Source organism: Balaenoptera ricei, chromosome 3 (assembly GCF_028023285.1).
Source record: "Balaenoptera ricei isolate mBalRic1 chromosome 3, mBalRic1.hap2, whole genome shotgun sequence".
Taxonomy (NCBI): domain Eukaryota; kingdom Metazoa; phylum Chordata; class Mammalia; order Artiodactyla; family Balaenopteridae; genus Balaenoptera; species Balaenoptera ricei.
The window spans coordinates 43,737,251-43,750,604 of record NC_082641.1 but is presented as its reverse complement, the minus strand read 5'-3'; the positions used below and the strand labels follow the sequence as shown (position 1 = coordinate 43,750,604).

The following is a 13,354-nucleotide window of genomic DNA, read 5'->3' as shown; positions in this document are numbered from 1 at the left end:
AGATAGATATTAAAAGATCCTGAGCTTTGCTGTGATGGCCAATAATGAATATAGTCTATGGGATAAGATTTGTGGTGACATGTTTGTAGAATATACATGTAACAAATACAGGTTTCCCCCGCCATCCAAAAGTAGAGCATTCCTATGAAACCTTTCATAAGCCAAAGTGGTGTAGAGCAAAGAGTATTCCCCACTTTTGGAAAGTTCACATTATTGCCACTTCACTTTCACGAAAGACCTATGTTAGTACACTAACAAGCTTTTTTCATAAATTTATTTCTGTTAGCAAAAACAGACATTAATGTAATTTATGAAAAAAGCTTGTTAGTATACTGATGTAGGTCTTTCCTGAAAGTGAAGTGACATAATGTGAACTTTCCAAAAGTGGGGGATACCTGTAATATTTGAAATAAAACTTTGTGCCATGATCTTTAAAAAATAGTAATAAACTTTAAAAATATTATCCTGATTATAAAAGTAGTGTTCATTATAAGGAATTTAGACTATACAGTAAAATACAAAGAGGAAGAAAAATCACTCCTGATCCCTCATCCAAAATAATCTCAACATATTTATATATCCTTCTAGTCTTTTCTATGCATACATTTTTTTCCAAAAACAAAATCATACTTATTAGTATTACTTCATCATCTGCTTTTTCCTCTGAGCTATCTATTGTTTTATGGATTCATTATGGCTACCTTCACATGGCATGGAATTTGCTCCCAAGGACCATATAGCTTAGTTGAAGAAATATGGTACAAGTAAACAAAACAGAGAGACATTTGAGCCATGTAGATAGTAAATAGAGCAGGAATTTAAAGATATCTGTAGTGGGGAGTTTTACCCTCAAAGATTTTGTGGGAAGACAGTACTTGAGCCTTGAAGTTGAGATGTGGACAGATAGGAAGAAGAAGGCATCTTAGTTCAGCATGAGCAAAGGCCCAAGGCATGAAATCTTAGTTCAGCATGAGCAAAGGCCCAAGGCATAAAATCTTAGTTCAGCATGAGCAAAGGCCCAAGGCATGAAAACATAGTAAGCAGAAGTTCAGCACCAATAAAGGAGAGGATCTGCCTGAATTTGATTTGGCATATGTATGAGAACCTTAGCATTCAGGAATTAATATTTTCCAACCTATAGTTTATACCTGAGCCTTTATCTGATTTCTTGGTTCCTATCATGCTTTGTAGGAGGTAAAGTTACTTACAAAGGGATACGTGTGGTGGAAAGATAAGACTAAGTGAATACTGTATGACTGTAGTACTACTTTCATACATTTTTCCTGTAAAAGACTAGTTACAGGGGGCTGGAGGAGTTAACCAGAAACAACCATAGGTAAATCATTAAAAAAATATCTAATATAAATTGTCCCAATTAGTGATTCATTTGATTAATAAGTCCTCTTTTATTTTATTTTTTTATAGATCTTTATTGCAGTATAATTGCTTCACAATACTGTGTTAGTTTCTGTTGCACAACAAAGCGAATCAGCCACATGCATATACATGTCCCCATATCCCCTCCCTCTTGAGCCTCCCTCCCATCCTCCCTATCCCACCCCTCTAGGTCATCGCAAAGCACTGAGCTGATCTCCCTGTGCTATGCGGCTGCTTCCCACCAGCCAACTATTTTACATTTGGTAGTGTATATATGTCGATGCTACTCTCACTTCGCCCCAGCTTCGCCCTCCCACCCCATGTCCTCAAGTCCATTTTCTATGTCTACCTCTTTATTCCTGCCCTGCAACTAGGTTCACCAGTACCTTTTAATTTTTTTTTAAAGATCCCATATATATGCATTGGCATACAGTATTTGTTTTCTTTTCTGACTTACTTCACTCTGTATGACAGACTCTAGGTCCATCCACCTCACTACAAATAACTCAGTTTCATTTCTTTTATGGCTGAGTAATACTCCATTGTATATACGTGCCACATCTTCTTTATCCATTCATCTGTCAGTGGACATTTAGTTTGGTTCCATGTCCTGGCTATTGTAAATAGTGCTGCAGTGAACATTGTGGTACATGTCTCTTTTTGAATTACAGTTTTCTCAGGGTATATGCCCAGTAGTGGGATTGCTGGGTCATATGGTAGTTCTATTTTTAGTTTTTTAAGGAACCTCCATACTGTTTTCCATAGTGGTTGTATCAATTTACATTCCCACCAACAGTTCAGGAGGGTTCCCTTTTCACCACACCCTTTCCAGCATTTACTGTTTCTAGATTTTTGATAATGGCCATTCTGACCGGCATGAGGTGATACCTCATTGCAGTTTTGATTGCAGATAGGGATTCATGTGGTATTTAGGGATCTCAGGCTTGCTGCTTTTTAGATGATATTATGCCTACTTCTGCCACTCCTTGTGCCTGTTAAGATTCTCCTAAAATTCTTAGCCCTATGTCAGATTTATCATCTTTTTGAAAATAGTAAATAACTATTAAAAATTTTGCCTGAATTGTATATTTTTATTTCTTATAGAAGATTACATTTATAGTTCAATTATTGAGATTGTTTAAAGCTTTCCCAGGGACTTCCCTGGTGGCGCAGTGGTTAAGAATCCGCCTGCCAATGCAGGGGACACGGGTTCGATCCCTGGTCCAGGAAGATCCCACATGCCGCGGAGCAACAAAGCCCGTGCGCCACAACTACTGAGCCTGCGCTCTAGAGCCCGCGTGCCTAGAGCCCGTGCTCTGCAACAGGAGAAGCCACCACAGTGAGAAGCCTGCGCACTGCAACAAAGAGCAGCCCCTGCTCACCGCAACTAGAGAAAGCCAGCACGCAGCAACAAAGACCCATCGCGGCCAAAAATTAATTAATTAATTAATTTTAAAAAAGAAAAGGCTTTTCCAATTCTACCCAGTAGTTCTAGAACTCAAAGATAAGCTTTTGCTGAGATTCTGCTGAGTGCAGACCATAAATGTAATAAATAGGTTTGAAAGCTCTTACCAGGTAGATAGATTATCTATCCAGTAAACTGAACTAATCAGTTTATTCCACCAGCCAACATATATTTTATGCATACTATGTGGTCAGGTTACTGTGTAAGGTGTAAGTAGCTAGGATATGATTTACCAAGGGGGAAGGGAGGGGGGAGAGAAACACCTTTAAGTTTGAAAAGGTTGTCAAGAAATATTAGGATGGTATTTCATCTTTTCAACAGTAATCTGTTTGGGAAGTTGCATTATTTCTCTTTCGCATATGTGTCAACAGTTATTTTCTTTCTTTCCCCTTTCTGTTTTTTTAGCTCAAGGAGAAATTGAAGCTATTGTTGTACCTGTTTGCTTAGCATTCCTATTGACAACCCTTTTGGGAGTATTATTCTGCTTTAATAAGCGAGACCTGTAAGTACCTGTATTCATATTTTTGCATTTTCCCCCACCTTTATTGATCTATAATTTACATGCAATGAAATTCATCCATCTTAAGTATACAGTTTAATGAATTTTTGTAACTGTATATAGATGTATAACTACCACCACACTCAAGATAGAGAACATTTCCATCACTCTAAAAAGTTTCTTCATTCTGTTTTGTACTCTGTCCTCTCCCTCAGCCCCTGGCCCCAGCAATCACTGATCTGCTTTCTCTGGTTGCAGTTTTACCTTTTCTAGGATTTCACATATATGGAATCAAACATGTAATTTTTGTGTTTGATGTCTTTCACTTGACATATTTTTGAGATTCATCCATGTTGTTGCATATACTAATATTTTTCTTGTTATTGCTTAATAGTATTCTATAGTATAGAGATATTGAAATTTGTTTACCCGTACATCTATGATGAAAGTTTATGTTGTTTCTTTGATTTGTGGCTATTACGAATAGCTATAATATGTATGTGTTGCTATGAACATTCACATACAGATCTTTGCGTGACGATATATTATCATTTATCTTGAGTAAATACTTAGTAGTGGGATTGCTGGGTCATATGGTAAGTGCATATTTAACTTTATAAGAAGCTGTCAAACTGTTTTCTAAAGTGTTTGTACCATCTTGTATTCCCACGAGCAATGTGAGAGTTCCATTTGTTCCATATCATCCCCAATTCTTGGTACTGACAAGGTTTTTAATTTTAGCTATTCTTTCTCATGGGTTTGTAGTGCTATCTCATTGTGGTTGTAATTTCTGTTTCCCTGATAACTAGTAATAGATCTTTTCATGTGCTACCTATACATCTTCTTTTGTGGTATGTCTTTGAAATCTTTTGCCCATTTTTAAATTGGGTGATTTGTCTTGTTAATATTGAGGTTTAAGAGTTCTTTATATATCTGGTTACAAACTTTTTGTCAAATATATGTTTTGCAAATTCTGAACTGTGGCTTGCCTTTTTATTCTCTTAACTGTGACTTTAGAAAAGCAAAAGTTTAATTTTGATCAAGTCCATTTTATCAGGGTTTTTTTTTTTAATGGTTCTTGCTTTTTATGTCCTGTTTAAGAAATCTTTGCCTAACCTAATGTCACAAATATGTTCTCCTATATTTTCCTCTAGAAGTTTAATCATTTTAGCTCTGTGCTGTGATCTATTTAGAATAAATTTTTGTGCATGTTGTGAAGTCAGGGTCAAAGTTTTTTCCCATAGATATCTAGTCATTCCCAGCATCATTTATTGATAAGGCTGTCTTTTCCTATTGAATTATCTTGAACCTTTGCCAAAATCAATTATCCATATAAGTCTGGATCTATTTGTGGACTCTCAATCCTGTTCCATTGTTCTATATGTCTGTTCATCCTGATAATACGTGGTCTTGATTTATTATAGCTCTATAGTAAGTTTTGAGACCAGGTGGTAGAATTCCTCCAATATTTTTTTTCAAAATTATTTTTGCTAGGTTCTTTGCCTTTTCATATAAATTTTAATATCAGCTTATAAATTTCCTTTAAAAATCTGTTAGAATTTTTATTGGAATTTTATTGAATCTGTCCATCAGTTTAGGGTAAAATGCAATCTGAACATGAGTTCACATGTTCATGAGTCAAATAAATCTTTCAGTACGTGAACGTGGTATATCTCTATACTTATCTTGGTTCCTTTTGCAATGTTTTGTAGTTTTCAGGCCTTGCACATCTCATGTTAAATTTATGCCTTCCTGTTTTTTTTGTGTGTGCTATTATAAATAGAATTTAAAATTTTTTATTTTCTAATTGTTCATTGCTAGTATATTGAAAAGTACAGTTGATCTTGTAAATGTATTGGTCTTGTATACTGAGATCTTCATAAATTAATTTAGTCACTTTTTGGATTTTCTACATGCACAGTCATGCTGCCTGCAAGTAAAGATTCCATTCTTTATACTTTTAGTTCTTTTCATTATTGTACTGGCTAAGACCTTCAGTACTATGTTGAATAGAAGTGGTAAGAGCCAACATCTTTCCATCATTCCTGATCTTAGGCGAAAAAGCGTTCAGTCTTACACCATTGCATGTTATGTTAGGTGTAAGTTGAGGAAGTTCTTATATTTGTTTTGCTGAGTTTTTGTCATGAATGGGTATTGAATTTTGTCAAATGCTTTTTCTGTATCTGTTGAGATGAGCTTATGATTTTTCTCCTTTCATAAATATGGTGAATTTTATTCATTGATTTTCAGGTGTTACACCTTGCATTCCTTGGATTTTGCTAGATTCGGTGTGTTAATAATTTTTGCATTTTTATGTTCATGAGTGATATTGGTTTGTCCTTTTTGTGGTGTCATTGTGTAGTTTTGGATTCGGGGTAATACTAATTATCTCATAAAATGAATGGCCTCAGGACATATTACCTCTTATTTTCTGGGAGAGTGTGTAGGGTTGGTATTATTTCCTCTTTAAATGTTTGATAGAATTCACAAATGAAGCCATCTGGGCCTGCTATTTTCTTTGTGGGGAGGTTTTTAATTAAAAATTGAATTTCTTACAGGTATAGGGCTATTGAAGTTTTCTTTTTCAATCTGTTTTGGTAATTGGTGTCTTTCAAGGGATTCATCCATTTTTTTTTTTTTTTGGTTGGTCAGTTCATTTAGGTTGTTAACTTTATTGCTTTTTATATTATGTCCAGATTTCATAGTTGTTCCTGCAGGACAGTCTGTTAGGATCTTATTACTCATCTTTATTTGAACTTATTCTCAAGATGACTCATTTCCTGTGTACCTGTGTACACTATGGACCTCTAATGTTGGGCTAGGGACTGTATTAAGGTAAAGATATTTAAATAGGTTTTTGATGATGGGGGATATCCTGAATTCATTGTTAGCCTTTTCTTCCTTGTGAAAAATCAAATTTATTTTATCTTGTACCAATGTGAAAATTGAACATTTTTGGGTTTTTGTTTTGGGGAGAGAAGGTATACCACAATTTTTTGTGACCCTGGCTAAAGTTTTTAAGTGTTGTTGTTGTTGTTAATTTATTTTATTTATTTTTGGCTGCGTTGGGTCTTCGTTGCTGCGCGCAGGCTTTCTCTAGTTGCGAGCAGGGGCTACTCTTCATTGCAATGCATGGGCTTCTCATTGCGGTGGCTTCTCTTGTTGTGGAGCACGGGCTCTAGGCGCACGGACTTCACTAGTTGTGGCACGTGGGCTCAGTAGTTGTGGCTCATGGGCTCTAGAGCACAGGCTCTGTAGTTGTGGCACACCGGCTTAGTTGCTCCGTGGCATGTGGGATCTTCTCAGACCAGGGCTCGAACCCATGTCCCCTGCATTGGCAGGCAGATTCATAACCGCTGTGCCACCAGGGAAGCCCTTTAAGTGGTTTTTATTGCAGAATTTAATTTCAGAGATTTTTAAAAATTGAATACTGATTACCAGCTTTAGTCTTATAAACAAACAAACACTTTTTCTTTAAGGATAAAGATTAAGATCCTTATGCATTTTTAACAGTATTTCTATTGGTTACAAGAAAAATAACGTTTTTGTTAGCTTTGGGATACAGCAGGTATTTTTTGTTTATTTAATTGGATTGGTTTGATTCTTAAGATTCTTGGATGATAATGTTTAGAAATAGGGACTATTCATTGTTTATTACATGTGGGTCTACATATGAGATATTTCTTTTCTCTCCAGAATTAAAAAACACATCTGGCCTAATGTTCCAGATCCTTCAAAGAGTCATATTGCCCAGTGGTCACCTCACACACCTCCAAGGGTAAGATGAAATATTTCTGACTTAATTGTAATACACAAGCATATTAGGATATGTTATAGAGTTCAAGCAAAAGATAATACTGAATCGAAAAGTAGATGAAAATAGTACATAAATGAGAATTTTAGTCAAAATTTAAAATAATACTTATGTATTCTAGGAGTTTATTATCACCATAGCATGTTTGTCCTTATATTCCTAATTCTATTTAGTATACATTAAAAATATTTGATTGAACTTGTAAGTTGAAAACCTACTATGTTTTAATGCTGCTATGTGATAATTCTGTTGTAAGGCAAGCATTTTAGATTGTGTATTAAAATAAAATTTTAAATCTACCATTTTAACATGATTAAATGGCTTCTGGAAACCTACAGTAAATTCCTTGAACTTCCCTAAAGGGGAAATGATTTGTACTTATTATCTTCTGACAGTCCGTTAATTTTAGATTAACAGATTGAAATGTATATCCTATGAAACTTCAGTCATTTGAGTTTGATTTAATGTTTTCCTCATTTTTCTATCCAATTAATCCTAGGCTGCCCAGACTAGGCATGAAATATGAAATTTTATTTCTAGACCTTTAAGTTTATCAAAGTGTAATACCAACAATATTGATTTAGAATTCTGAGGAAATACAGCCTAATTCATACTTTTTAGAATCATCTCACAATGTCCGTGATTCACGTGATTTAGTTAGTGATATGGATTATCTCTGCACCATTAAAAGTTACTGAGAAGTTTCAGAGCTTCATTACTCTGTGACTTTTTAACTAATATGTCGTATGTAATTATTTCAGAGTTTCTAAATGAACATGCACCATAGGTAATAATTCATTTTCTCTTTTTCTTAGCATTTTAATTCAAAAGATCAAATGTATCCAGATGGCAATTTCACTGATGTAAGTGTTGTGGAAATAGAAGCAAATGACAAAAAGCCTTTCCCAGAAGATCTAAAATCATTGGACCTATTCAAGAAGGAAAAAATTAATACTGAAGGACACAGCAGTGGTATTGGAGGGTCTTCATGCATGTCATCTTCTAGGCCAAGCATTTCTAGCAGTGATGAAAATGAATCTGCACAGAATACTTCGAGCACTGTCCAGTATTCCACTGTGGTACATAGTGGCTACAGACACCAGGTGCCATCGGTCCAAGTCTTCTCAAGATCCGAGTCCACCCAGCCCTTGTTAGATTCTGAAGAACGGCCAGAAGATCTACAGCTGGTAGAGAATGTGGATGGCAGTGACGGCATTTTGCCCAGGCAACAGTATTTCAAACAAAACTGCAGTCAACATGAAACCAGTCCAGATACTTCGCATTTTGAAAGGTCAAAGCAAGTTTCATCAGTCAATGAAGAAGATTTTGTTAGACTTATACAGCAACAGATTTCAGATCATATTTCACAGCCCTATGGATCTGGGCAAATGAAAATGTTTCAGGAGGTTCCTGCAGCAGATGCTTTTGGTCCAGGCACTGAGGGACAAGTAGAGAGATTTGAAACAGTTGGGATGGAGGCTGCAATTGATGAAGGAATGCCTAAAAGTTACTTACCACAGACTGTGAGACGAGGTGGCTACATGCCTCAGTGAAGGACTAACTCCTGTTACAACTTTGGAAATACCTGTAAAGTAAAGCTAAAAATATTTTATCTGTGATTTCAGATCTTCACTCACTGAAGATGATCATTTGCCCTTAAGGACAAGAAGGTACTGTCCTCCCATGTGGGCTGTTTCCATTCCAGAATATCTGGGATTTGACTTTAAGCACTACATAAACTGACTTCATCCTCCAAATAGCTGAATGACTGTGCTGTTTCAGGATGTTTGCACTGAAGAAAAACAAAGCTTGTCTGAAATTTATAAAGTGAAACTTTTTGTTTTGCTATCTAGAAAACAGAGGGTATTTAAATTAAAAGCAGTGGTAAACTTAGCACAGCTATACTGATTTTAATGAGAATAGTCATCAAATATCAAATCTTGGGGAGAATTAGCATAAAAATTAGAGGAGCAAGGTCTAGACCCTCTACTTCAAGTGACAACATAATTTAAAGAGTCCAGATGGTACAACTAATATGAGCCTAGCTTTTGTTGTCTGACAAAAAAAAAAGAAAAAAATTGGGCTCATTTATAATCATACCAACATATAAAATATTAGTTCTCGTCCATTGGTAGTGATGCTGCCAGTTACTGGAGAAAAGGAATTCTGGAGTTTTAACTTGGCAAACTAAAAATATTAATTTTTCAATATTAGACAGTAAGTAAATTTTCAAACATTTGCTTTCTATCACTGTTGACAACCTCTGAAGATCCATTTCACACACTCAGCAGAGGGTCCAGATAAGAGCTAGGAATGAATGCGACGAACTATCTTAAACATTTAAAAAATTCTTTGCCATTTATAAAGGCTTAAATTGTTAACACTTTTCTATACATGTATATGAACATTATTGACCCTTCTTGTTAAGACATCAGAGAATTTGGTTGATGAAGCACTTTATACAGTATGTCTTCACCTTAAAATGTGTTTTGATTTAATATGCTTTGTTTTTAAGTAGGCCAAGATTGAGTTTTTTCTTTCTTTCTAGTAGGTGTTTGAAGCAGACTAATAAGTTAGAGGACTTGGGCAATACTCACCAAAACAAACAAAGCACCGCCCCAAAAATGTACATATTGATCTTAGGAAATATCACAGTTAGCAAATATCCTTATTGTAGAGGCACTTAATGAAGAGATAGTATTTTAATGTCTGCCAGTTCTGAGGTAGGTGAAACTTAGTTCTACATGATGATTTAGGAATATTTTAAACCTCTTCCCACATGTTCTGTTCTTCAGGGGAAAAGTGAGTCGGGCTTCCAGAGTTTAGCACTAAACTCACTTTCACATTTATGTTATTCCCTACCCACCACGTTTGACAAGGAAGCAGGGGCTAAAGCTAGGAGCTGAGTAAGTAAGAAGAAATTGTCATGTGGTTGACTACTGCTGCCAAGTAAGTTTGTGTTGTTTTTCTGTCATATTTAAGTTACAGAAACCAAGCCAACTTAAAATAGTTTGTAGAGGTTATTGAAGAATAAGAGGCTGAGAAAAATTAGTACACATTTACAGTTGAGATGTAATTCAACTCGTTACTCTCAATATTGTTCACATTAGACTTGCTGTTATGCTTTATCCCTTGTATTCTTGCCTGATACTTTTCAGAGTTCTTTCTCATATACAGTCTTTGCGAGACAGAGCAGATGCTTTATTCTGATATATCCAGTTCTACTTTAGGCAAAACCAACATGAGGTTGGTAGAATGTCAGAATTAGTAGTAGATGAGGAAAATTAGGCACAGACAGGTCAGGTTGGAACAGAGAGACCCCGAACTCACACACACTACACACTACAAGGTAATAAGCATTACCACCATTTAAGTTGGTCGTCAAAGGCTGGTCCAAATCAGGACAAGATTTATCTTGCTAAATGTCAACAGATTTATATCTATTACATTTTTCATTTCCTCAAAATAAGTAGTCATGTTGTTACAACCATGTTTAGCTCTAACCTTCCTCCTAACAAATAGCAGTGTTGCGAAGAACATTTTAGTGTGGAAATTGTATGTGGGAGGTGGGCAGCTATAAAATGTGAACTCATGATCTATGGGAATCAGAACAAATAGTTATTTAAGAAAGGACATCATATAAGCAAATTTGTATGTTGAAACTTGTATAGAACATGGTGCAGTGAGTGAATGCCCCCCAGCCACAAAAGCACTTTAGGCATATTAAATGGACATAGTTACTGTGCAAAACTTCATTCAGGAAATAAATATATTTATGTAATATACATCTTTGCCCCAAAAGAGAAAAGGAATCATGAAACTTAAGTACAGAATTACTTTCATAAGGCATGTCTTAGAATAATCTGTCTTGATATATGTAAATTATATTTTAGGTAGGCCCAGAAACAAATCCAGTTAATTTATGTGAAAATTAGACTATGTTTAAGATAGTGGATAAACTACTCATTAAATATCTAGTATCCAAAAATTTGATGCAGTTGCCCTCTTGTAAGATTAAAAAAATAATAAGCATATGTTACATGTGTTGTTATTGTAATTTGATTGTTACTGGTGTCTTTGGTATCCTACCCTCATCCTTCATAAAGGCATGAGGCTAAATAACTGTTGGAAAACTGTCAAGACTTCAAACCCACTAAAATCTAAAAGTTTAATTCTTTTTTAACATGGATCATTCAGCACTAGGGAACATACCCAACATGTGAGCAGAAGCAAAGGAAAAAGCAGAATCATTCACGTGTTTTGTGTTCACATCTGTTCTGTGCCTAGTTGTTTGTTTAATTTCAACCTTTTTCTTTGATAAGAGATTTTTTTTTAACACACAAAGTCATCCAAGACCCTAGTTTATTTTGAAGTTAAGGGTTAATGAAGTTGAAATATACTTTTAAAACATATATTTATGAAAAGTCAAATTTAAAGTGGAACATCTAAAATAGCACTATAGATAGAAATCAGATTTTAAAAGACATCTTTTTTCTACTCACATAGTTTAGTTAAAATCATGACATAAATTTAGAAATAAAATAATTATATAGTAGAATTCCCTAAAATATTTCTGTTAACTGGCATGTACTGACCAACTATAAATTAAGTAGGAGAACTCTTCCTAGTCTATTCCATTATATTCCACACCAATCTCCTCCTCTGTTTGGTGTTAGGAACAAATTTCTATACCATACATTTCTGTTTCAGTAGTTCTTTGTTGAAATGGGTAAAATGTCAAAATAATAAGCTACATAAAACTTAAAGTTCAATTGTTTAAAAATATTGGGATAGCTTTCTGTTGTAGGGTGTGTTAGATTCTATTGCCCAGGTAAGATTACTTTAAAATTTTTTTTGCACTTTTTTGTAAATTAAAAGAATATGAAGCCATAAAATGGCAAGATATTTAGGCTTAAGAAATTTTAAACTAGCAAACTTACAGCCTAATTCTATAAACCGGTCCTTGGTAGCCGTTCCTTTTCAGGCTATTTATAAACAGAATTTAGATGTACGTCAAAACAAAACTTTCCAAAGCTAAATGTAATATCTTTTGGGTTAATCTATTTTTTTTTTCATTGTATATGCTACTTGTATGTGTATTCCCACGATATTCTAATATGCATTGCATTAAAAATAAAAAGGCAGCTCTGGATGAGCTCTTTTGTTACCTATTTCTAAATTTTTTAATAAGGCTTTTTGTAGTCAGTAGTTCCTTAAAACGGGTTAAACTTCATTACACAGTTCTTTAAAGTTGATAGATCATGATGAAAATGAATTTAAGGCCAATGGTGATAGATGTTACAGACCTTTTATCCCTTAAACATAAGCTTTGAGAATGATAACTACATGCTTCAGATGCTGTTACATGAATATCAAAATGTGATGTGTCAGAAATAAAGGGATAGTTTAAAGGTGGATATTTGAAAATTCTTTAGTCTTAGTATATATATATATATATATAGAATAGTATACTCTAAAAATAAGTGTGCAATTTACTAGTACTACAGTACAGTGAGTAGCATTAGGTATGTCTCCTATTTATACCCTATGTCCCATTTAATTGTAAGTGCAATCCTTTTAAGTTCACTTGCTCTCTTACCCCGACCTAATCTAACTTCATATAGAAGGCTTGTCTAGAAAGAGTATTGTATGTATTTTCACTTCTGCACAGTGAATTGCATGTGCAACTTGTAACCACAGCTATTGTTTTTATGTTGACATAACTCTTAAATGTTCTCTTATATATCAGCTCGCATCCTTTAAGTAAATTTAATAAATTCTTAACTCAGTTTTTTTCTGGGTGTGGTCACTACCAGATGTCATTAAACACAATGTTTAAGGTAACAGTATTTATCATTACTGGTGTTGGGCCTTTGTGTAAACTAGGTGGTTTTTAACGGTTCTGTGGCTTTTTAAATGCTCATTTAGCATAATGGATAGGGTTTAGAAGAAAATCAATACCCTATCTCGGCCTTAATAAATACAGATTCGGAGGTGGCAAATTCACTTACCATTTTTCTGGATTTACTAAGATGATTTCTGGAATCCCAGCATCTTACCTCCCACTGGATATTTTTTAACTGGGTTGCCAGGGGACCGACCAAGTACAGAGGCGCTGTGCCATCCTGTGGCCTGTCTGTGCCCACACTACCAGAGTCTTGTCACAGCGAGGCACGAAGCCCACTGATCCACAGCAGCC

At 35.0% G+C, this 13,354-nt stretch overlaps 1 protein-coding gene across 1 annotated transcript in view; it reads left to right on the top strand.

Moving 5' to 3' along the window:
* The window catches only part of IL6ST (interleukin 6 cytokine family signal transducer), a 49,332-nt gene extending 36,391 nt beyond the window's left edge, over nt 1–12,941 (top strand). The window contains exons 14-16 of the mRNA XM_059916392.1: nt 3,248–3,344; nt 7,038–7,119; nt 7,971–12,941. Of these exons, the coding sequence (XP_059772375.1) occupies nt 3,248–3,344; nt 7,038–7,119; nt 7,971–8,708 (917 nt within the window). The 3' untranslated portion in view covers nt 8,709–12,941. The remainder of the gene's footprint in view (nt 1–3,247; nt 3,345–7,037; nt 7,120–7,970) is intronic.
* The last annotated feature ends 413 nt before the right edge of the window (nt 12,942–13,354 follow it).